Here is a 25,452-nt window from a genome sequence, read left to right as displayed (position 1 = left end):
AAACCCTTGTGTTGGCAGGACTGCTGACCGACAGGTCGGCGGTTCAAATCTGGGGAGCAGAGTGAGCTCCCGTCTCAGCTCCAGCTCCCCATGCGGGAACATGAGAGAAGCCTCCCACAGGATAGTAAAATATCAACCATCTAGGCATCCCCTGAGCAATGTCCTTGCTGACAGCCAATTTTCTCATGCCAGAAGCAACTTTCAGTTTCTCAAGTAGCTCCTGACACACACAAAAATGTGTTTAGACCCATCTTCAAAATACACTTTTCCTGGAAAGTCTTTTGAACTAGAGTGAACAATTACTGAGGGCCTCAGTTGCATTCCCATCCCTCTCAACCTATGAGGATTAAGCTGAAGAGCAGGCTGTCCCATTGAAATTCAGAGCTGCAGCAATAGTGGCAACTTTCCTGCCTTCAAATGAATCTCTTTTTAGACCAAGGGGTCTGGTGTCTCGTTCTAAATCTGATTAGCACCCCTAGGATTCTAGAAGTCGGGTCCTGAAAGCAAATCCCAGTAGTTACCAAAGGTCCATTGTATCATTTTTCCTTTTTCTCCTTTTATCTCCTATAGATTTAAGGAAACCTTTAGTCCTGCCTTCAACCTTGTGCTTTCCAGATAGGTTTAATAGCCTTTCCAATCACTATGCTGTTCAGGATCTGTTGGTAATTGCAGTTAAAGACATCTGGGGTTTTGGGAAAGCTGGTGTGAAATGGAAAAGGGAAATGTTCTGTCCAACTGTTTCTGCTCAGAAGTAGTGAAACACGTTACCCTAAATTCCAATCCAATGAGTGGCAGTAACTTTAAAATGAATGAATGTCAAGAATAGAGAAGCATAAGCACCAATGACTATCAGTATACTATATCACTGTGATAAATACAAATAAATTGCATCAGAATAGATACCGAACTCATAGTATTTGTTTCTCCTCCCTACAAAAGCTTTTCAGTACAGCCCTGCCTCTACTGCTATCAGGGAGCGCCATGGTGCCCTTTGCCCAGTCCTCTCCTCTCCCCTTCCTGAGATAAATTCTGTGCCCAATCCCTTGCATTCCCCATGGGAAATCAAAGTCCACTTTCGCTATCCCTAGGAGATCAAAGGTCTTCATTGCTGACATGAGCAAGCCAGTTGAGGCTGCCGACACTCCTGTGAAATGAGCTACTAAGGTATGTGATTACGGTTCTGGAAGACTGTTCGTTGGCATATAGGAAGCTACTTTGAACTTAACTGGGCCACTGAACCATGTAAATTATTTTTGCCTATACTGTAGTTACATTGCCTAGCAATGACTCTCTGAGGTTTCAGATAGGAACCTTTAGTATTATGAGATGCCAAGGATTACTCTTGGGGTCTTGTCCATGCAAGGCAGATACTCTGTTACTGCTTGGACCCGATACTGCTCAGATTTCCCCTGTTGGTCCACTAAATATTAAGCTGAGTTTAGCTAGATTCAGCATAAGAGAGGCTTGGAGAGTGCTGAGAATGTATATCATCGTAGCTAAGAAATCCCTTATCTTGAAAGAGATGAGCCATAACAAGGCACAGAAGTATCTCTCAAAACACAATGTCAGGAGAATCAAGGTGACATTGGGAACACGTAATAGCTTAGAGCTGATTATTAATGTAGAAATGCTTAGGGTAGGATTTGGAGCCCCAGTTCTGTTACTGGCCACACTGGTCCTGAGAGCATCAAAATGGTGCAAAAATATAAGAAATCAAAATTAGAAGTGACTGGATTAGCATTTTCCATTCTGATCTTGGATGTTGAAGAGGGTCATAATTATGCCTCACCTGTCAGAATGCAAAATATGGCTTGTCTCCTCCCATCTAATTATATATAAGCCCTCTTTTTGATGATTTTGGTTGGTGAGTAAAGGTGGCAGGCAACAAAGGAAGTCTTGAAGCCGCATGCAGCACCTTGTACCTAGTTACTGTATGACAAGCATTTGGAAGCTAGGAAAGATGTGGAAGTGATTTGCAGACACACTTATAGAGGGTAGAAGTGGTAGACACAGAGAACTAGTCTCTTGTCCATTCTACCTCTTTTTTTGTCTTCATGTCTTTTTTCTCCTCTCCTTAACTAGCCATAGCATCCTACTTGTATCTCTACCTCCAGAAATTGTTCCTATAAGAAACATTTAATTAAGATGGTCTTGCCACCCATCTCCTTGCGTGTTCAGAAGAAAAGATGTGAGATGCTACCAAGAGCCTGTGGCGTGTTGACAGCCTGACCCTGCCACTTTAATGGGCCCAGTTTAAGTTTTCTGCATGCTGCTACCTTTTGCTATTCCTTCCTTCTCAGGACTCCTGCCAGTCAGCAAGATGTGCTGCCTTTCACAGTGATGGCCAAGCGACTTCTAGTGGCTGTTGCCTTCTGGGCTCTGGGTGGCCCTGTTGGACTCCACCATCTTTACCTGGGCCGGGATAACCATGCGCTTCTGTGGATGCTGACTTTGGGAGGCTTTGGTATTGGGTGGCTGTGGGAGTTGTGGATGCTGCCTGGTTGGGTGGCACAGGCCAACCATCCTCAGGAGAAATGCTATAAGAATCCCCCAAGTTTCAACCCTGTGCGCTTCCTTGGCCAAGCCTTGGTAGGCATCTACTTTGGGTTAGTGGCCCTTGTTGGTCTCTCAACTCTACCCGGCTTTTACATTCTGGCTCTCCCTCTGGCTGTGGGCCTTGGAGTTCACCTGGTATCTGCAGTGGGCAACCAAACTTCCGATCTTCAGGCTACACTGATGGCTGCTTTCATAACTGCACCCATCTTCTATGGCCGTGCTTTGGCCATCTTGCCCATCAGTCTCACCACGAGTATGACAGCCCAGAGACACCGGCGCTACAGAGTTACCAAAGCTACCCACGAGAAGCTTAGTGCCCGACTCTATAGGTTGGGCCTGGCCTATTTGGCTTTTACAACACCATTAGCCTACAGTGCCTTCTACAACACAGCTGCTACTGCCACCTATGTAGCCAGCACTATTGGAACTGTGCTGGATTGGCTCAGTGTATTTCCATCGCTGTCAGGCATCCTGGAGTCAGTTCTTCTCCTACCTTACCATACCTGGAAGATGCTGGGTTTCAGTGGTGGTACCTTCAAAGATTGGGAGAAAGTTTTTGTTTTCGTGCAATCTTTCCAGAGCGAGAGGCAGCAGATGGCATACAAGGTACATAGCATTATCATACTGCTCAATTTATTATTCTTTCTACGAATAGCTAACTTTCCAGGTACCCCAATTTGCTAATTTCCAGCTGCTTTTATAATGTCTCACTGTCCCATTTTCTCCTTTGTCTTTAGTTTCCTTCAATTGCTGCAAACTGAGTTCCAAGTGGAAAAACAGTTTGCACTGAATCAGCATAGGAGAGAGGCTAAGGAAGGGGGAATCTTGCCTTTCCTTGGAGACTCAGACAAAAGCAAGCCTCTCCCAGCTTGTGTGTTCTTTCTCATAACTTTGTCACCTTGACCATGACATGATATTTATTTATTTATTTATAACATTTATATGCCGCCCTTCTCACCCCGAAGGGGACTCAGAGCGGCTTACAAGTAATCTACAATACAATAAATAAATACAATATCTTCCTGGACCCCTCTTTACTCTGGTCCCAGAGTAGCAGTTAGTGTTGGTTAGTTACACACGTCCTGGATTTCATCTGTGAAATGTTGGAGCATATCTTATAGAAAACTGGACAAGACAAAAATGGAGTCTGTAAACTCTGCATTAGGACCTCATCAGATGGGGCTTGGAAGCGTCCTAGGATGCTGCCCATCCCATGATGTTGGACTTCTGGCGGAAGCCCCATCCACAATTGGAGTGGAAGCATCATATGATGGAGCCAGCACAAATCCTCGCCACTTGGGTGACACTTCCCACATGTGATGGGGAAGCATCACTGCGAGGGAGCAGCACATGGGATGACCCATTTGCCCCACTGCCCCTTTGTCTCTTTGGTGAAGCAGGACACTTTGCCTGGCTCATGTGATAAGGTTGTTAGGGAGGACCCTTCTGTTTCCTTTCAGGATGGAGAAGTGCAGGCATTAGAAACGTTAATTTTTTTAGCCTACCAGTCCCTGAATTCCCTAACCAAAATGGCCCATGATTGTGTCAGCCAAAAAAGTAACTTTTCCAAGTGCCAGACTTTGGTAGATTTAACTAATTACAAGTGGAATTGAGAGATACAAAGCCAAAAGTTCTGGATGTGAGAAAGGGGCTTTTAAAAGTTGCTACTTTATTTAGACCTGAAATTTTTAATGCAGTCCTTTCCCTAAACAACACAGAGCAATGACATACATAGTTCATCCTTCTATTATAACCTCACAATGGCCATGTGGTATAGGTTAGACTGAAAAATGCAGTAATTGATCCAGGACCAACCAGTGCATTGAGCAAAGGGTTAACCTTGGCTGAAAATTTAACAGGAAATTTTCCCTCTCCGGTGAGGGGGTTTAACTTGCTACTACCACCACAATTTATTATTTATATAGCACAATGGATATATTTGGCATTTTTCCAAGAAGACATTGGGGTTGGCAAACTTTGTGTGCCTATACAAAGTGGCAATTAGTGCTACCCTCTAGGAATTTAGGTACATCATTGTCATGCTAATTTATTGTTCATTCACATCCATTTTCTGCTTGCATTACATAGTCTTTCCTTTGTTCTCAACTGCTGTCACACCCCTCTCACCTCCCACCTTCCTCCTTCTCCATGAATCATGTATGATAGGTGCTCTCTCTTGGTGAGATGCTTCAACTCTCCTGATGCATCATCTTTAGTCAACTCTCCATATTTGCTGGAGTTAAGGGCACAGAACCCCTGTGAAAATGAAAAAACAATGAAAAAAATTAGCTATTTTTTAACTCAAGTGAACACCTTTCTAGGCATTTCTAGGTCCTGAAGCATGACTCTATAATCAACTTCCACTGGAAGCTGGCCATAAAATAACTTTGGGGACCTAGAGATTCTTACCAAAGCGTTATCTCTAAAAAAAATTGCTAGGTTTTCTAGCATGACTGGAGGAAGTTGTCTGTAGAATCAACAATTGTGGACCTAGAGATTCTTCTAAAGCAGGGGTCCTCAAACTAAGGCCGCAGACAGGATGTGGTCCTCTGAGGTAATTTACCTGACCCCCACTCTAAACTTTAGACTTAAGTCTGAAATGACTTGAAAGCACACAACAGCAATCCTGATTGATTTGATTGTCCCATCAGCCAAAAGCCCACACTTCCCATCAAAATGTATGTTGGTTAAACTGTTCTTCATTTAAAATATTTAATTTTTCTTTCTTTTTTTTTCTTTTTTGCACTACAAATAAGATATGTGCAATGTGCATCGGACTTATTCATTTCCTCCCCAAACTGTAGTAAAGTTTGAGGGCCCCTGGTCTAGAAAGACAATCAAATTCTTAAAGTCAAAACTGCAAATGTGGGGGGACAATTATAGTATTCTTTCTTTACTTACCTTTCATCAAGAAGATGAACCTGTGTTGGTTATGACAACGTACTATTATGTACATTCTGCTAGATATTGTATGAAACGTGGAGAGAGGTAGTGAGCTGTTCAAACTTCCTCCCAGTGCCCTGGATGCTCTTTGTGAGAGATCATAACGATGATGATGATGATGATATTCTGCGTCCCCTCTCCCACAGGAGACTCAAATCAACTAACACTAAAAATCCTAAAATATTTAAATCAAAACCCTAAGCATACAAACATTAAAATAGAACTAAGCACAGAGCCTGTTACAAATACACAGTTAATACCAGTAAAACAATTTGTACAAAACATAGCACCCCCTTACTCAATATTAAAAACTTTTTTTCTTTGAAAGCCTGTTTAAAAAGAAAGTTTATAGTCTACCATGGGAAGGACAGCAGTGAGGGGATCCTAGGCAGAGATGTCAACAAATATGCTCGTTTTATTAGAACCTCCTATGGTAAAGATAGAGGTTTTCCCCTGACATCAAGTCCAGTCGAGTCCGACTCTGGGGGCTGGTGCTCATCTCCATTTCTAAGCCGAAGAGCTGCCGTTGTCCGGAGACACCTCCAAGGTCATCTGGCTGGCATGACTTCATGGAGCACCATTACCTTCCCACTGTAGCGGTACCTATTGATCTACTCACATTTGCACGTTTTCGAACTGCTAGGTTGGCAGAAGCTGGGGCTGACAGCAGGATCTCATGCTGCTCCCCAGATTCAAACCTGCAACCTTTTGGTCAACAAGTTCAGCAGCTCAGTACTTTAACTCACTGCGCCACCCGAGGCTCCCTATAATGAGCTTAATTATAGAACCTCCTATAATGAGGTTAATATGGACATGGAAACAAGAAAGGAAGGGTGGAGGAAGGAGAAGAGTTAGTGATTATTTTGCAAACCTGATGGGTCCCTGCTGACACTCTTGCTGCATCAATACATACTTGTGATAGTGATGTCAACTGAGTAAGCGCTACTTTCCCTTAAATTTGCTGGTGCTCTGCTAACATTTTCAAACAACACACTTCCACATTAAAACAAGTTTTGAAATAATCTTCCAGAAGTATCCTAGAAGTCCTTATTAGCTTTAGACCAACCCCCCCCCCCCTTGTTCTAAAGAGAGATTCATTTAAAGGTAGGAAAGTTGCACTATTACTGCAGCTCTGAATTTCAGTGGGGATGAGTCAAGGGCATGCTTCTCTTCACTTTAACTCTCATAGGTTGAGAAGAATGGGAACACAACAGAGACAGAGCCTCCTGAAAAAGAAGTGTTGATTCCTATACATTCTTTGGAATCTCCTCCTGCAGCACAGAGAGTGTGGGGTGTGTGTGTGTGTGTGTGTGTGTGTGCTTCTTTTTGGACGGAGTAAGCAGTCAGTCCAGGCATATCCTTCTTACTTTCCATGCCCCAGCAGGATATGCCCAAGAACCCTATCACAGCATGCCTCTAAGCCAGAGATTTCTAAACATTTCATGTCGGTGACACATCTTTTAGAGATGCATCATTTCATGACATAGTTACACAATTTTACAAGCAAACTAGAGGTTAAACCAGCCCCTTATAAGAAATAGGGACACGTGCATATCTTGAAATAATGAAATGCATGGAGACACAACATATATCATTAAAATCTTGAATTTATATTTTAAAATTTAGGATTTATTGCTTATTTCACATAACACTCTTAGATTTATTATTATGTCTATGCGACTCACCTACACACTGCATCCGACACACAAACGTGTCATATCATACAGTTTGGAAAGCTCTGCTCTAAGCTGTACCCTTGAATTATCCACATGTCATATGAAAATCCATGATTTTGTCCCCAAATCTGCCCTGGCTTATACACAAGGTTGATTTATACACAGATATATATGGTAAATTGCTTCTCTGAAGGATTCAATTTTAATGATTAAATTACAGCTTAAGCCACTAGCGAGAAAGATTCTGCTTAATCACCATTTTTTGTTGAAGTACATGATTGTACAGCCTTATTATTCTGAGAGGTAAGCTCACACTAAGTAATTGTTTTCCGATTCAGTCAGAATGAGTTTGAAGTTAATTTTGAATTCATAAAAATTGGGATCCCTTGCATTTATATCCAGACGTCTTCAGTTCTACTTCATCTCCCCAAATTCTCTCCTTATTGATCTTCTCTCTGTGTGCTTAGAGAGACAAGAACTATGCGCTTCAAGTACACAATGGACTAAAGGACTCCTCAGGTGATCTCACATCACCATAAAACACTGTTAACATATTTATAGAATATAACTAGAAATTGTACTATTAGCATTCATACTGATACTGACATATGGTCTTTTTAAAAATAAGTTTGAAGTTTGATTAAAAACTGAATTTTATTTTTATTTACTCATTCATTTCTATTACTCTATTTACATGGAAGGGTTCCAAGAGGCAATTCCAGGCATAACAGGCAGCAATAAAGATCATGCTGAGTTAGCTAGAGAGTCAGGACTTACTTTGCCTGAGCAGGCTGAATATCCCTTTTTTGGAATTCCAAAAATTTGAAATACTCCAAAATCCAAAATAATAATAATAATAATAATAATTATTATTATTATTTATTTATTTATTTATTTATTTATTTATTTATTCCCTGCTTTATCTATCTTGAAGTAGACTCAAAGTGGCTTAACATAAAAGCATTAGCATACAATTTAAAATATGCAACTATACAAACATTCAAACAGAACTAAATATAAACAGTATTAAAATTCAGAATTAAAATCCATTAAAATATATTCAGAATTAAAATTGTCCAAATGAATGTCTGAGATACTGACACCTTTGTTTTTTGATGGTTCAATGTACGCAGACTTTGTTTTATGCACAGAATTATTTAAAATATTGTGTATAAAATTACTTTGGAGCTGTGTGTATAAGGTGACTATGAAAGATAAATTAAGTTTTCATTTTGTCTTGGATTCCATCTCCAAGAAATGTTATTATGCACATATATCAAAATAAAGGGATTCCAGAATCGAAATAAATAAATAAACCCAAAATCCAAAACACTCAATCCCAAGTATTTAGATCTTTTTTTTCATGTCAGGAGCAACTTGAGAAATTGTAAGTTGCTTCTGGTGTGAAAGAATTAGCTGTCTGCAAGGATGTTGCCCAGGGGACGCTTGGATGTTTGATGTTTTACCATCCTTGTGGGAGGCTTCTCTCATGTCCCCAAATGGGGAGCCAGAGCTGACAGAGGGAGCTCATCCTTGCTCTCCCTGGGTTTGAACCGCTGACCTATCGGTCAGCAGTCCTGCCAGCACAAGGGTTTCACCCATTGCGCCACCAGAGGTTCAATATTTAGAATAAGGGATAGTCAGTCCGCAGTTCCCAGTCAGTGGTACAGAACATGCTTGCATGGTATCCATGCGGCAAGGCAGCTGAAAAAATGGGGAGGTGGCAGGTGCTTTATCCACATGACAAACTTAGGCTGAGATAGAAGTCATGAGTAAAAAAAAAAAGGGATTATTTTCCCCCCTGAAGCATGGCATACTCAAGGGGCATCTGAAAATTGGGAGGCAGGAACAAAATGCTTAATCCAGGGAAAACAACTTGTGATCTTCAGAAGATGATCTATAATTTTGGAAAGGGATTTGTTCATTCCCATTTGTGTGAATGGAACTGCCCTTATGTAGGCAAACGACAAGTGGATAATAGTGCTAGTACCATACCACAAAATGCTAATTGGATTGTACTGTGTTATAACATATATATCATACTTGATTACCTAATAAGACGGGTCCCTTAGACTTTTGAAGATACAGGCAGTCCCCAATTACAGACAAGATTTGTCCTTAAGCTGAATTTGTATGTAAGTTAGAAAAGGTACATTTGTAGTTTGGTGAGGCACAGGCATGTAGCCGGGGGGGGGGGGGGGGGATTCTGATGGTGGTCATTATTTAAACTGTTATGTTTATTCATATCATGATCTGATCACCATGCTCAATATATCTCATATGCATGGGGGTATTGGGGTAACGATACAAAAGGTTTGCTAGGGTAGACCCTCTTTCACTCAGACTCAGCCCCCCCCCCCCCGAATCAAACTCACCCCCCCCCCCCCCACGAATCAAAATCCTGGCTACGAGCCTGGTGAGGCACAAGTACTCTTTGACAGAGAAGGCAAAAGGCCTTATAAAACTACAACTCCTGTGATTCCATAGCATTGAACCATGGCAGTTAAAGTGGTATCAAACTGCATTAATTCTGCTATGTAGATGCAGTTCCCAAAATCTCCAGAAATCCAGGTTCAACTGTCTGAGCTTTGAGAAACAGAGCTCTTGGCTTATACAGATTTTTGGTACGCAGTGAATCATCACAGAAATTAAATGAGAATGTTGTCCATGCCCCCCACTCTGCCTTCCTCCCCGGCATCATTGAGTCCACTGCTGTCTCTACAAGATCTTTGAGAATGTCCTCTCCACCTCACAGTTCTGATGGGCTTTGTTTCTCTCCCCCCTCCTCTTTCCTTTTAGGTCTTAGGCATCCATGATGATGCCACACTTGAAGAAATCAACAAGAGCTACCGGGATCTAGTGAAGCTTTGGCATCCAGATCACAATCGGCACCAAATGGAAGAAGCAGAGAAACGTTTTATTGAGGTGCAGGCTGCCTATGAGCTCCTCATGGAGATGAGGAAACACAAAGCCGTATGACTGGGTGCAATAACTTTCTTGCCCTTATATATTTGGGAACCAAAGTGTAACTTTTGAAGCTTCATTCACAGAGTAAAAGGTGGGGGTCTTCTTTGGAGACAGAGATATTTGTTTTCAGCTGCTGGCTGGAGGCTCTGGGACCTATAAAATAAATTGTCCAAGCTCCACCTGGAACATAGAGGATACACAGACTGTCACAAACCAGTTTGTTCATATACCAGCTTTCTATTTGCCAAGAATGTCAAGGATGAAATAAAGTAATTTAAAGAGAGCAATGTTTTCCAATTCACTGTATCTGTTATCTGAAAATTTTGCAATACTTTAGACTAGCATGAACCTTCTCTTCACCTTTCTCTTCAGGTTGCCCATCCTTTGACACAGGAAAATAATGAGTACTGTCAATCTTTGTTTTTCTATAGAGGATATTTGTACTGAAGGGTATGGGCTGCTTTTATTGAACTGTTAACACTCTGCTGGTATGAACTATCTATTCTGACTTCAGAACCCTGTAAAACAGAAACTAGGCAAGTACCATTTATTTTTGTTGATAGCAGTTTAAAACATGTATGTTTAATGTTTAATTTCTATTAATTCTCATTACTAATTTGTTATGAGAACTGTTTTAGGTGTATTTCTAAGCCCCCGTGAGAAATTTTGTACTGAATAGACCAGATTCAGATTCTTTAAAGAGATAAGTAGTTATTCTTTGAGTTGTGGTTTAGTATGCAGTCTACAAGAAAACATGACTCACTGGAAAATCCAATAGTGCTGGGAAAGGTTGAAGGCAATAGGAAAAGTGGAATACTACATAGAATCATAGAGTTGGATGAGACCTCGTGGGCCATCCAGTCCAACCCCCTGCCAAAAAGCAGGAAAATCATATTAAAAGCACCCCCAAAAGATGGCCATCCAGCCTCTGTTTAAAAGCCTCCAAAGAAGGAGCCTCCACCACACTCCAGTGTAGATAGTCACTGCTGATAAGCTCTCACAGTCAGGAAGTCCTTCCTGATGTTAAGGTGGAATCTCCTTTCCTGTAGCCATTGTTCCACATCCTAGTCTCCTGGGCAGCAGAAAACAAGCTTGCTCCCTCCTCATGACTTCCCCTCAACATATTTATACATGGCCCACATCATGTCTTCTCTCAGCCTTCTCTTCTGCAGGCTAAACATGTCCAACTCTTGAAGCCGCTCCTCATAGGGCTTGTTCTCCAGATCCATTGATCATTTGAGTCACCCTCCTCTGGTCACATTCCAGCTTGTCAACATCTCCCTTCAATTGTAGTGCCCAGAATTGGACACAGATTTATTATAATCCATCCATTATAGATTGATTAACTCAATTAAAGACTCAATCTCTGAGTCTGTAAGAGCCAAGTTATTTATTTATTCAGGAGAGAATGCCTCTAGAACATGGCCATATAGCCCGAAAAAAACAACCCTACAACAACAAAATTTTCAGGTTCTTTTCATGAAGATATTCTGTTCTGTTCTGCAAGCCACTTCCATCCTCTACAAGTGGTAGTGATTTTTTCCCCTTTTTTGATGCCTTCTTAATTGACAACTCAATATCATTGGACAATTGCATTGACGTGTGCACAGATGGTGCAAATGCCATGGTAGGTCATGTTTCTGGCTATTACACACAGAAGTACAAGGATTGTCACGAAGTAAAGTGTTGTCCCATTTATTTGATCTTCAAATGGAAGTTTCTTCATGTTTGAATGATGAAACCATTTGCTAGCAGATAATTTGAATGATCAGGAATGGTTGTGCAAATTATATTATTTGGCAGGCATTTTTTATGAATGAATTCAGCACATCCATACAAGGGGAACGGAAGACAATATTCAATGCTAATGACAAAATTGCTGCGCTAAGAAAAAGATACATGGAAATAGTCGAAAATAAGGATCTGACATGTTTCTCATTGACTTCAAATCTTTTAGAATAAAATAACATAACAATGAATAAAAGACTGCGTTTTATGGATTTTAATTTTATTACTGTATTTTTATATGCGTGGGCGATTGTGTGGACAATGTGTAGGCGATTGTAATTTTATGCTTTTATTGTTTTCAGTTCTATGTATTGTTTATTTTATGTGCACTACTTTGGAGTACTTGCAAGCTGCCCCGAGTCCCTTCAGGGAGATGGTGGTGGGGTAATCATAATCATCATCATCATTGCCAGCAATAATAAAAGGACACCTTAACAATTAGCTTCAAAATTTGAATTCATACTTTCTAAGGGACACTCAGGAATTGATTCGAAAGAATTCTGAGTGGATTATAGATTCATTTTCAGTGACGTCAAAGCCTTAAAAGACATGTTTTCAGACAGCCACTATCAGGCATCATTTAAAAGGAAACCACTCCCCAAATTTTGGGTTCAGTTAGGGGAGGATCTTTTGATATTAAGTTAAATTGCTTTTACTGCTTTTTGGATCTACACACCTCTGTGAAACAGCTTTTTTGAGGTACATGGCTACAAAAACGAAATATCGAGCTCATTTGGACGCAGAAGATGATATGTGTCTTCAACTGACTTCTGTGACATTGGACACTGACAAACTTTGCTGCAAGAAGCAGGCACATTGTTCACATTAACTTTGGGTGTACATGTAACATTCTAACATTTTTCAAATATCCTAACTAGTTGCTATATTATTTTGTAGATTTAAATAATGAATAATATCGTCTCCAGTTCTTTTCTTTTTACTATTGTTTCCTTTATTAATATATACACCTTATTATTCATACTTCTGGATACGTATCATTTGCAATATGCCTCATAGAACACAGACAGATGGGACTCAACACTAAACATTTCTTGGGGCTCCACAATAAACTTTTGCTTCAAAAAGGACTCTGTGGCTAAAATGTTTGGGAACCCTGAGCTAGGCAAACGTAGCAGATGTCTAGCTCTCACGACTAAGCTTCCTTTGGCCATCTAAAAAATGGAACTCTTAATTCTTTCTGGTTGTCTGAGTTGTCAGGAGAATCTCCTAAATTATTATTCAGCCCAGATTTTATTGGGCCCTCAACATGGAGTGTATCTACACAGTAGAATCAATGCAGTTAAACCCCACTTTAACCCCACTTTAACCACCATGGCTTAGTATTATGGAATCACAGGAATTGTAGTTTTAAAGATCTTTGGCCTTTTCTGCCAAAGGGTCCTGAGGCCTCACTGAACTACAACTACCAGGATTCCATCACATTGATCCACGGCAGTTAAAGTGGGGTCAAAGTGCTTTAATCTGACTGTGTGGATTCACCCATGGTTAGTTGGCTGTTTGTAATTTGGGGACCGGCTGTATAGTGATGGAGAAACAGAGTGGCTTTTCTGTATGTAACACCTGCAAATCCAGCTGTGCCCATCAGGCGTCGCTATCAAATTACTGAAATGCAGAGAGCAAAATGAATGAAAGGATCTACTGTTCTCCACAAAACCTACTGGGAAAAGAAAAATGATCCAAAGCAGACGCTTGCAGACAGAAAACCAGTGTGGCGGTGTGGATATAAGTTTCAGAATCGAAGCAGCGGAGTAAGTGCAGGGGCCAAAATGACTACAGGTTTTTGGCATTTGACTGCATGTGCATCTACACTGTAGAATTAATGCAGATTGATACCATTTTAACTGCTCTGGATCAATGCTATGGAATCCTGGGAGTTGTGGTTTGGTGAGGCACCAGCCCGCTTTGGTAGAGAAGGCAAAGGCTCTTGTAAAGCCACAACTCATGATACCCTAGCATTAGACATGGCAGTGAAAGTGCTGTTATTGAATTAATTCTACAGTGTAGACACACCCAATATTAAGACTGAACCCCAATTAAAAATTATTTATTTATTTACAACGCTAGCCGTCCCCTGCCGCGCGTTGCTGTGGCCTACTTGGGGGTTTTGTGTGGGAGGTTTGGCCCAATTCTATCGTTTGTGGGGTTCAGAATGCTCTGTGATAGTAGGTGAACTATAAATCCCATCAACTACAACTCCCAAATGTCAAGATTCTATTTTCTCCAAACTTCACCAATGTTCATATTTGGGCACATTGAGTATTTGTGTAGAGTTTGGTCCAGATCCATCATTGTTTGAGTCCACAGAGATCTCTGGATGTAGGTGAACAACAACTCCAAAACCAAAGGACACTGCCCACCAAAGCCTTCCAGTATTTTCTGTTGGTCATGGGAGAACTGTGTGCCAAGTTTGGTTCAATTCCATCGTTGGTGTAGTTCAGAATGCTCTTTGTAGGTGAAATATAAATCCCAGCAACTACAACTCCCAGATGACAAAATCATTTTTTTTTAGTGAAAGACATACATTGGGTTGTTATGTGTCTTGTGTCCAAATTTGGTGTCAATTCGTCCAGTGGTTTTTGAGTTCTGTGAATACCACAAACGAACATTACATTTTTATTTATATAGATTTATATGCCGCCCTTCTCACCCCGAAGGGGACTCAGAGTGGCTTACAAGATATATAAACATACAATATATATTATTAGCATAGTACAATATCAGTATATTACTATATTGTACAGGGTGAGGAAGCATAACTCCCTTTTTTCAAATGCACACCATTCAGTCGGTTGAAGACATAGCGGAGCGCTAGTGGTCTCGTTTAAGAGGCGGGAGTATAAAGTTTTGTCCTGACATAGTCAATCGCCATCATGTGTTGAAACAGCGAGGAGCGTGCTTTTGTCGTTGAGGCCTACTTTTCGAGCGGATTTGGAGTGGCTTGTGATTTTTTTCTATGGGGTTTTTGAAATCCCGTGTTTCTGTGAACCGTCCAAGTACCCTACAAGATTTGAAGACCAACATCCAGGAAGAAATTGCTAACATAGCACCTACTATGCGGGCAAGAGTCATGACAAACACCAGAAATCTGTTTACTCAGTGTATGGAGAATGGGGGACGTCACCTACCTAATTTGATCTTCAAAACTACGTAAAACAAAACTTTAGGTATTCGCCTACATTATAAAAAAATTCTGATTCAGACAATGGGTTTTATTAAATTTTGAAAAAAGAAAGTTATGCTGCCTCACCCTGTACTATACCAATATATTGTAATATTATTAGTAATATTACATGTAATATAAAATATATAATTATAATATATTACTAGTATTATATTGTATTACATTATAATATTATACATGTTATATGTATATACAATCTATATATATAAATTTGTTAGGGGCATCCAACGAGGAAACAAAACTCAAAAACCCCCCAACGAAACTTAACCAAAATTCCCATGCCCATAACACAACCCACAAGGTACAAACATATCTACTCAAAATGAAAAACAACACAACAACACACTCACAAAACGGCAAAACAACAAAACTCAAAAATCCCCCAACGAAACTTAACCAAAATTCCCATGCCCATAACACAACCCACAAGGTACAAACATATCTACTCAAAATGAAAAACAACACAACAACACACACAAAACGGCAAAACAACAAAACTCAAAAATCCCCCAACGAAACTTAACCAAAATTCCCATGCCCATAACACAACCCACAAGGTACAAACATATCTACTCAAAATGAAAAACAACACAACAACACACACACAAAACGGCAAAAGGATAAAACTCAAAAATCCCCCAACGAAACTTATCCAAAATTCCAATGCCCATAACACAACCCACAAGGTACAAACATATCTACTCAAAATGAAAAACAACACAACAACACACTCACAAAACGGCAAAACAACTGAGCATGCGCATTGGCGCCCAGCCACAAGTTCCCTGGCGCGCGCACATGCCCTTCCGGCCAACGTTCCCTCTGCGGAAACCATGCCCACTCCAAGCCCCGCCGCACCGCTTCCCGCACACACACACATTCCTGCCGCACATACACACACAACCCCACACTCCATCACTCCCCCCGCCGCCGCACACACACGCAACCCCACTCCCCCCGCCGCCGCACACACACACGCAACCCCACACTCCATCACTTCCCCCGCTGCCGCACGCACACACGCAACCCCACTCCCCCCGCCGTCGCACGCACACACGCAAACCCACGCTCCATCACTCCCCCCGCTGCCGCACGCACACACGCAACCCCACTCCCCCCGCCGCCGCACACACACACAACCCCACGCTCCATCACTCCCCCCCACCGCCGCACACACACATACGCAACCCCACGCTCCATCACTCCCCCCGCCGCTGCACACACACACACAACCCCACGCTCCATCACTCCCCCACCCCAATCTTACCTCCTTTTACTTCACGCCACCTCCAAACCCCACCCCGCACCTTCCCGCCCTGTCAAAATCTAGGAAAGACAGGAAGGAAGGAAAGAAGGAAGAAAGAGAAAGGGAGGTAAAGAAAAAGGGGGAAGGAAGGAAAGTTAGAGAAAGAAGGAAGAAGAAAAGGAAAGAAAAGGAAAGATGGAAGGAAAGAAAAGAGAGACAGCAGAAAAGAAAGAAAAAGGGGGAAGGAAGGAAGATAGAGAAAGAAGAGAAGAAGGAAAGATGGGAGGGAAGGAAAGAAGGAAGGACGGAAAGAAGGAGAGAAAGAGGGAAGACTGGCCACAGCAACATGTGGCGGGTAAAGGTTGTTATTTCTATTATTATTATTATTATTATTATTATTATTATTATTATTATTATTATGCTATTGTTCCTATGAGACCCTGGAGGAATGGGAGAGGTGTCAGGTCCCAGAGGCAATGCATTGCATTATTGTTATTGTTATGATGGTGGTAAAATAAAAGGAAATAAAAAGAGAAAGAAGGAAGCAAACAGGGAGGGAAGAAAGGCAAAGGAAGAAAGGGGGAGGGAATGAAGGAAAGAGAGAAGGATGACACCAAGTAGTGAAAGAAAGAAAGAAAGAGGTAGAGAAGGAAGAAAGGAGAGAAAGGGGGAGGAAAAGGGGGAAGGAATAGGTAGGTACCTCTCTTTCATAATAGTCCAGATATCTACCTCAACTTTGATAAGTTTTACTATAGGCCACAGCAACGCGTGGCAGGGCACAGCTAGTACATTATATTATATTATCTCCCTTTTGGTAAAGTAAAACACTTTAACGCAGGCTACAATTGACAACTTTCACCTATACAACCCCTGAATGTCCCCGTCCCTCCAAATAGGATTGCTAACCCTACACAAAAGGAACCCCAAACCCTGGCGGCGATCACCGATGCTGCTCTCGGCTATTTCCGGAAGGACTTCGGGAAACTCCGCTGTGCTCCTGGCTGCCTCAGTTCGCATTCAGCCAGACGCGGGGCGGGGGAGAGAATAGGTGAGAGCGATTGTTCCTCGGCGTTCTATGATTGGTCGGCTGCAGTTTCTGGCGCACCAGGATTGGCTCGGCTTCAGCAACGTTAGCGATTGGCTCGCCGTGGCCATAGTTTGGTCCAAAGCGTCCTCTTTCGCGTAATTTGATTGGCCGCTCCAAACGCCGAGGCCGCAGCGAAGAAGGCGAAAGGCTTCAGCGGCTAGAGCGGTTCCGTTGTTCTCGAGCGGTGCTTGGGGAAAGTGGGACGGGGAGAGAAAGAAAGAAAGGAACTCTTGACTCCTATTGGCCAGCGTTCTTCCTAGCCGTGTCCCTATTGGTTGGAGGAGACGGGGCTCGCGCACCCTTCGCTGGTTCTCTCGCGCGCTGGTGGGCGGGGCCGCGTTTCTTCGACTGGAGCTTTGAGGCGGCTGCGGGCCTGAGGTAAAGCGGAGGCGGTTGTTTGAGGATGGGGTCCGCCTGGAGGGGTGCCTGAGGGAGTCGAGGCGGTTGCGTGAGTGAAGGGGAAGCGAAGGAGAGCGGGGAAAAGGTGGTAGAAACCGTGAGGGGAAAAATTAAAAGGAGGCGTGATGGAGAAGGCGAGGAACAGGAGTGAGGACTGAGGGGCTCAGCGAGGGAAGATATGGGGGGGGGGGCTGCGCATGCGCGGTGGGGGGAGCAGGAGGGGGCACCCCAACCCCTCGCGGCGGGGCTCTTTTGATCACTGGATACGTTTAGCGAAGAGAAGAGAAGGCTGAGAGGGGACATGGTAACAGCCATGTTTAAATATCTGAAAGGATGTCACATTGAGGAGGGGGCAAGTTTGAGTATCACTACTCTCTAGACACAATGGAGGAATGGAGTCATATCGCAGGAAGAGACATTCTAAACATTAGGGACAACTTCCTGGCAGCAAAGGTGGCGTGTGGTGGAGTCTCCTCTGGCGATTTTAAAGCAGAGGCTAGATGACCCTCTGCCGGGAGTGCTTTGATTGTGTGCTCCTGCATGGCGTTGGACTTGATGGCCTTAGGGCTCTCTTCCAACTCTTGGATTCGATTATTAACTCCTGCCTGATTTCTCACCCATCAAGTGAAACGCTGTCAATGTAGTGTGACAATAGGAAGTGCTCTACTGGAAGAAAAAGGAGAGAGCCTCTGCAACGGCCGCACCAAACAAAGGTTGCATCTACACCAGTGGTTCTCAACCAGTGGATCCCCCCAATGATTTGGCCAACTCCCAGAAATCCTAACAAATGGGAGGTTGGAAATTGGTCTGTAATTATTGACCCCTTTGTGCTTAATAATTACAGACCAATTTCCAATCAGCCTTTTTTTGGGCAAGGTGCTGGAGCAGGTGGTCGCCTCGCAGCTCCAGGGGTTCCTAGATGACACCGATTTTCTAGATCAATCACAGTCTGGTTTTAAGCCTAGGCACAGTACCGAGATGGCTTTGGTCATCTTGGTGGATGACTTCCGCAGGGAACTGGACAGGATTCCCTGTCCAGGGTGGCCCTGCTGGTTCTCTTGGATATCTCAGCGGCTTTCGATACCATCGACCATGGTATCCTTCTGGGTCAACTTTCCGGGATGGGACTTGGGGGCATGGTTTTACTGTGGCTTTGGTCCTTTCTGGAGGGTTGTTCCCATGTGGTAAAGCTAGGTGACATCGGCTCAGACCCCTGGCCATTGACCTGTGGGGTCCCGCAAGGTTCCATTCTGTCCCCCATGCTTTTTAATATCTATATGAAACCGCTGGGAGAGGTCATCTGGAGTTTTGGAGTTGGGTGCCATCTCTACATGGATAATGCCCAACTCCACTACTCTTTCCCACCTGAATCCAAGGAAGCCCCTCAGACGCTGGACTGGTGTTTGGTTGCTGTGTCAATCTGGATGAGGGCAAGCAAGCTGGAGATGAATCCCAATAAGACAGAGGTCCTCCAGGTCAGTCATATGCCTGACCGGGGTATTGGGTGGCAACCTGTGCTGGACGGGGTTGCACTCCCGCTTGGGGGTCTTCCTGGACTCAGCACTGACACTTGATGCACAGGTGTCGGTGGTGGCCGGGAGGGCCCTTGCACAATTAAAACTTGTCCACCAGCTGCGACCATACCTCGCGAAGCCTCACTTGACCACGGTGGTCCATGCCTTAGTTCCCTCTAGACTGGACTATTGCAATGCACTCTACATGGGGCTTCCCTTGAAGACGGCCCAGAAACTTCAATTGGTTCAACACTTGGCAGCCAGACTTCTAACTGGGACGAATTACAGGGAGCGCTCAACCCCCCTGTTTAAGAAGCTCCATTGGCTGCCATTTATCTTCCGGTCCCAATTCAAGGTGCAGGTCATCACCTATAAAGCCCTGAACGGTTTGGTACCCACCTACCTTGGTGACCGCATTTCCTTCCATAAACCTGCACGATCTCTTTGATTTTCTGGAGAGGCTCTTCTTTCGCCCCTTCCTCTTTCACAGGCTCGACTTGTGGGACCAAGGGAGAGGGGGCTAGGATGTCTTCCTCCTTGATCTCTTTATGTGAAGCCCCCTGCTTCTGGAACTCGCTGCCTAGGGAGATCAGGCAAGCCCCTACCCTAGCTGCTTTCAAGAAAGATCTCAAAACTTGGCTCTTCCTATGTGCCTTCAGAGAGTGACCACTGAACCCATCTTGTTGCTTCCATTTACAGTTGCCCTCAGAATAAAGCACCTTCCCCCTGCCTTCTATAAAGGCCAAATCCCATTGCTCCTCTCTTTCGGGCCCCTCTTTTATAAATGCAGTTTTATCCCTATCTTGCCCAAGGTTTTAAACTTTTAACATTTTACTTCATACATCTGGCCTGTCCTCTGTGTTTTGGTTTTATTATGTTATTTTATATTGTTTCCTGTATTTGTTATTTTATATATTTTGTTATGATTTATTTTTGTCTATCTTGTGTTTAATCATGTTGTATTATTTTGTATTATCTCCCCTCCCAACATCCCTGTTGCCTTGCTACTATAAGAGTGTTTCACAAGATCTGTTGCTCTCGTTGCAACAGTGTAGTAATGGTGAAGCCCCAGACCATATTTTAGTTCTTGGGGACCACTGGTGGTCCACGGACCACAGGTTGGGAACCACTACTTTAGCTTGAATGCACTTTGACACCACTTTTAACAGTGATAGCTCAATGCAATGGAATCATGAGAGTTGTATTTCAATGAGAAACCAGAACTCTGGCGCAGAAGACCTTGTAAAACTACAACTCCCATGATTCCATAGCACTAAGCCATGGTAGTTAAAGTTGTGTAAAACTTCATTAATTCTTTAGTGTAGAATAGATGCACCGCTAGACTCAGTCACCCCTGAAGAATGATGGACTCCTTTTTGGAGGTTTTTGGGTCGAGATTGGTTGGCCCACATTTTTTGTAAAAAGGATGTTTTCATTATTTCATATTGAACATTTTGTTAACTTGCATACAAGGACTAGTAATACATTGGATGTTTACAACATTTATGTACTTAACACAAGCAGTCTAGCAAATTACAAGGAAATAACATTAACAAGCAAAGGGAAAGAAAAGATTACACTGGACCAGGAGGATTGAATATTTTATGGTCAAATAATCCATTGAATATGTATGTTCTCACGTAGGAGACTTTTAGTGGTCAGTCGTGTATTTGTCCATAGATGGCCCATTTTTCAGGAGTTACTGGTTGTGTATTCCTGCATGGTAGGAAGTTTGTTTGGATGACCCTCATGATTCCCTCTTTGATTTTGTGTCTCTAGATGGGAAATACAATGGAGGGTTCACAGTCTCATTTTGAACACATAGTTGGTAATCCTGATTTGCCTGCACATCTTCATAGTAGGTTATGCTACCAAGTGATCAATTTATGTCAAAACTGGGTATTAAATCTATAAATTTACTTTTTGAAGTGCATTATATTTATATATGTAAGACATGATCTCACAGTTTAAACTTGAGCAATTACTTCTGTGTTGGATTTGGATCAGAAACCAGAGTCATAGTTCTTATAGTTTTCTCAGTTCTTGTGGGTTTTTTCGGGCTATATGGCCATGTTCTAGAGGCATTTCTCCTGAAATGCCTCTAGAATTTCTCCATATAGCCCGAAAAAACCCACAAGAACTGAGTGATTCCGGCCATGAAAGCCTTCGACAATACATTCTTATAGTTTTGATAAGTAGTAATCCACTTCAAAGCAATTGGCTTGCAGCCTGATCCATGATCAAATTAAGACCCATTGATTTTAGTGGATTTTATTTCCATATTAGGCTACTTAGAATTGCAGTCTTGAAAACACAAAATGTTGTTGTGTTAAAGCTTATGTAATTTATTTATTATTTATTAGGAGGATTTTTATCCCGTCCTTCTCACCTCCGAAGAGGGACTCAGAATGGCTACCAACAGGCACCATTCAGTGCCAAACAATAAAACAAGCATAATATACAATTAACCTACATTAAAAACAATTATAGTTATATTAAAATGGTTTGCCGTTTCATGTTGTCTTCCAAATCAATCCATTGCCATCATCTAAAAAGTCAATTAAAACCATCTGTTCTGTGAATGCTTGATCCCATAATCAGGGTTGAGCTTCTTCTGGAATGTCATGAGGGAGGGGACAGATCTGATCTCATTAGGGAGGGAGTTTCACAGCCGAGGGGCCACCACTGAGAGGGCCCTGTGTTTTGTTCCCACCAAGCGCAACTGCGATGGTGGGACTGAAAGCAGGGCCACTCCAGACGATCTTAAGGTCCTTGGGGGTTCATAGAGGGAGATACGTTTGGACATCTAAGCTGGGCCATAAATAAAAGTAAAAGCCGTAAAATCTAACATTCAAACATGGTTGAACATTTCAGTATGTTAGAAAGTAATGAATTCGTTAGCCATAGGTTTAAGGCATATTCTTTTATTTCTATTCCTTGTTTATAAAGAATGTATGTATAGCTTGTGATAAACATCTTAGATCTCATGGGTATTTCCTTTCTGTAATAAGCATAGTATCTCATGAAATGTGTGTTTGAGAATAATTGTTTCAAATTATGCAACTTGTAGAGAACTTCATGTGTGATCAACAAGATTAAAATAGCTTGGTAAGGGACACTTATACTCAAAAGCCAATTAGCCAGATGCTGCCACATAGTGTAGATGTTGTTCAAGCCAGAAGAATCAAAACTCTTTCTTTGTTTTAAGTCCCAAAATTAGAAGAAGAAAAGAGAATTGTTTCAGGCAGAAGATCTGTAGTCTAACTCGTGCATAGCGATGGCAGGACTACTACTTGTACCTTTAATAGAAAATCAAAGCTAAATTCCTTGTATTTGAGTGCTTTTAACTGGCAGTAGAATTATTTCAGAACTGTTTGTAAAATAATTAGTCATTAGAGCCCTGAAAACAATGACCTATAAATCTTCATCTTGCAAATACTAAATTTTCTTTTCATTTGATGATTTCAGAGATATTTGTCTTTATCCCAAGGAAGGACATGCCACCATGTCCTTCATTGGGGCTTTTTTTGGAATTAGCATAGTAACAACCTATTGAGATAATCTAAAGGCACCAGATACTATTTGAACTTGAAAATTAAGCGACTATTTATTTTCATCTTGCTCCTCACCATCTTCCCCTCTTGTTATGTATTGATTTTATTTTTAAAAAGGATTTAAAAAGGATTTCTATGTTGCCTCCCAGGATGATGAACAAATTAAAACAATACATGAAAATATTTTTAAAAGGCATTAAAATATCTTTAAAAAACCCAAAACAGCTTGAAAGCAAACCTAGGATCTAGTTTTGAAACAATTAAAATTGCAGTTTCAAACATTGACTATTATATGGAACAGCAGTTTTGGCTGCCCACTGGAAGTGTAACAGAGATGGGGCCATGTTTCACAGTTGAGGCACTTCTACAGAAAAAGGTGTTATGTGTACCCACCAACTTCACAAGGTGTTCTTACAAACCTGGTATTGCATAATCTTTCAAATGTACAGCTGACACTAGTCTGACTACTACATTTCACACTGCATATAGCTTCCAAAATACTTCTCAAAAGTAGCCTCATGTTGAGCACATTACAATAGGTTAATAGAGAGGTAACTAAACCATGAAGACTGTGGCCAGATCTGTTTTCCACAAGAAAAGATGCAAAGGTGCACCTGACTGCTGCATAGCTGGCTTTCAAGGAGCAGCAGTGGGTCTAAAAGTACTCCCAAGGTATGAACCTGATCTTTCATAGGGAATGCAACCCCATCCAGGACAGACTCTAATCTCAGTCCCAAGTTGGTTTTCCTACTGACCCGATTCACTTGTGTCTTTTCTAGTTTAACCCTTATTCAGATCACCCTTATCCAGTACCTTACTGCATCCAGACAGTGATTGCTTTCTACCACAGCCTCATTGGCATAAGTTGTAAAGGAGAGATAAAGATGAGTATTATCAGCATACTAAAGACACCCAGCCCCAAAGCTCCACGTTATCTCTTCTAGCAGATTTATGTAGATTATAAAAAGCACAGAGAACTGTATCAACTTAGCAAGGTTGCTTCTGCCCTATAAGTAGGTTTGAATATAGATTGGCATGACTCCAGGTAATCCAGGAAAGCATGAAATTGTTTTTCCACCACTTGGTCTAGGACCTTACTTAGCAAGAGAAGATTAGAAACTGATTCGTAGTCACCTAGAGGGTTGGAGTCCAGTGAAGGTATTTTCCAACAAAGGTTATACAGTTGCTTATTTAGAGAGTTTAGAACATAGTCCTTTTGTTTATAGCATAAACAAATGTATAACAAATGTAACAACTATAATAAAACAATAAAATATTTTTTAAAAAGAACATAGTCCTTTTTAAAATAAGCATTAACAACTTCTGCTACATAATTAGCAAGTACTCTTGTTGCATCTTTTTTAAAAAGCCCGAATGGACATGGGTCTAACAATGGTTGGCATGTAACTTGTCCATATCATCATGTAGGGCAATCAGAAATACATCAATCAAGTACATGCCTAAGGTACCTCCCCAAACTCTACGTTCAATGTGGAGTCTAAAAATAAGTCTAGTAATCTCTGCAAAGTATATTGGAAATTTATCACAGAACTTTTCAAGGCTTCCTCCTCACCCATATGAGGTCTAGGGTATAATAGCCCTTTAACTATGCTGGTAATCCAAAATTTGAAAACACCTTTTCTAAAGGTTGATGTTCTCTACTAGAAATCGGATCAGTTGTATTTCATAGAATTAACCACTGTACTTTTCTGGCTGCAATCTTCAGTCATAAATGGAGAATGAACTGTTTCACACGTCTCAAATGAGTTTCTTTACTTTAGAAAACATTATAAAAATTTCTCTGAAGCCATGCCGTTTTGCTTTTGTATTTTGAAATGTTATTTAAAACTTCTAGAAGATAATGTAATCTCATATATTCAAGAACCAGAATCACTGTTCACTATGAACATGGTAAGCTGTTCCATTCTAAGAAACTTCTAAACTAAGTTGGCACAAGGACCAAGAGAAAGCTTATGGAAATGGCTATGGGGTGTGGGAAATGATGTAAATCTGTTCTCTTTTTGTTTCAAATCCCCCCCCCCCCCAGTTTTATTTTCAGGGAGATTCTTCCCGAAATGGAAACAGGGCTCCAAATTACAAATCCAAACGATCCCACTACCAATCTCCCAGAATCTTCCCGATGAAACAGAAAGGGGGAGGGTCAAAACAAAAGGGGGGCATCACCTGAATTCGAAATAAAAACTGAACGGATTCAAACACCCCTACTATAATTCTCCTTTATTAAATCAGTTAAACATCAGGGACATCATAATTTAGGGGTTCCGGTCAACCACAGTATTATGACTTGCATGCTAAATTTTCTATAGTAAGTACAGGTGTAGTGACCTAATATATTATGCTCCATCTCATATCTTGTATGTGGTACAGTTAGACTGGCAAAAGAGAACAACCAGACAGTACAATAGCCATTTTATAACCATATAGTTTTCCCCCTATGTTGTAAGTTTCAATTTTTCAATTAAGATGTTTACAATTAGGCAAAATTTCGTTTCAGAAATC

The 25,452-nt window shown here is 41.7% G+C and overlaps 2 protein-coding genes across 2 annotated transcripts in view; both read left to right on the top strand.

Moving 5' to 3' along the window:
• The first annotated feature begins 1,065 nt into the window (after positions 1–1,065).
• On the top strand, positions 1,066–10,425 carry DNAJC22 (DnaJ heat shock protein family (Hsp40) member C22). The gene is made up of 3 exons (XM_060763925.2): positions 1,066–1,164; positions 2,301–3,162; positions 9,975–10,425. The coding sequence occupies exons 2-3, from the start codon at positions 2,341–2,343 to the stop codon at positions 10,152–10,154; spliced, it is 1,002 nt and encodes a 333-aa protein (XP_060619908.2). The 5' UTR covers positions 1,066–1,164; positions 2,301–2,340; the 3' UTR covers positions 10,155–10,425.
• Positions 10,426–17,581: 7,156 nt separating this feature from the next.
• Positions 17,582–25,452, top strand: part of SPATS2 (spermatogenesis associated serine rich 2) — a 45,072-nt gene continuing 37,201 nt past the window's right edge. Inside the window, exon 1 of the mRNA XM_060763927.2 lies at positions 17,582–17,843. The gene's annotated coding sequence lies outside the window, so the exon portion shown is untranslated. The remainder of the gene's footprint in view (positions 17,844–25,452) is intronic.

Source organism: Anolis sagrei, chromosome 2, assembly GCF_037176765.1.
Source record: "Anolis sagrei isolate rAnoSag1 chromosome 2, rAnoSag1.mat, whole genome shotgun sequence".
In the NCBI taxonomy this organism is placed as follows: domain Eukaryota; kingdom Metazoa; phylum Chordata; class Lepidosauria; order Squamata; family Dactyloidae; genus Anolis; species Anolis sagrei.
The sequence above is the reverse complement of the archived record's forward strand: the minus strand, read 5'-3'. Positions and strand labels throughout refer to the sequence as shown.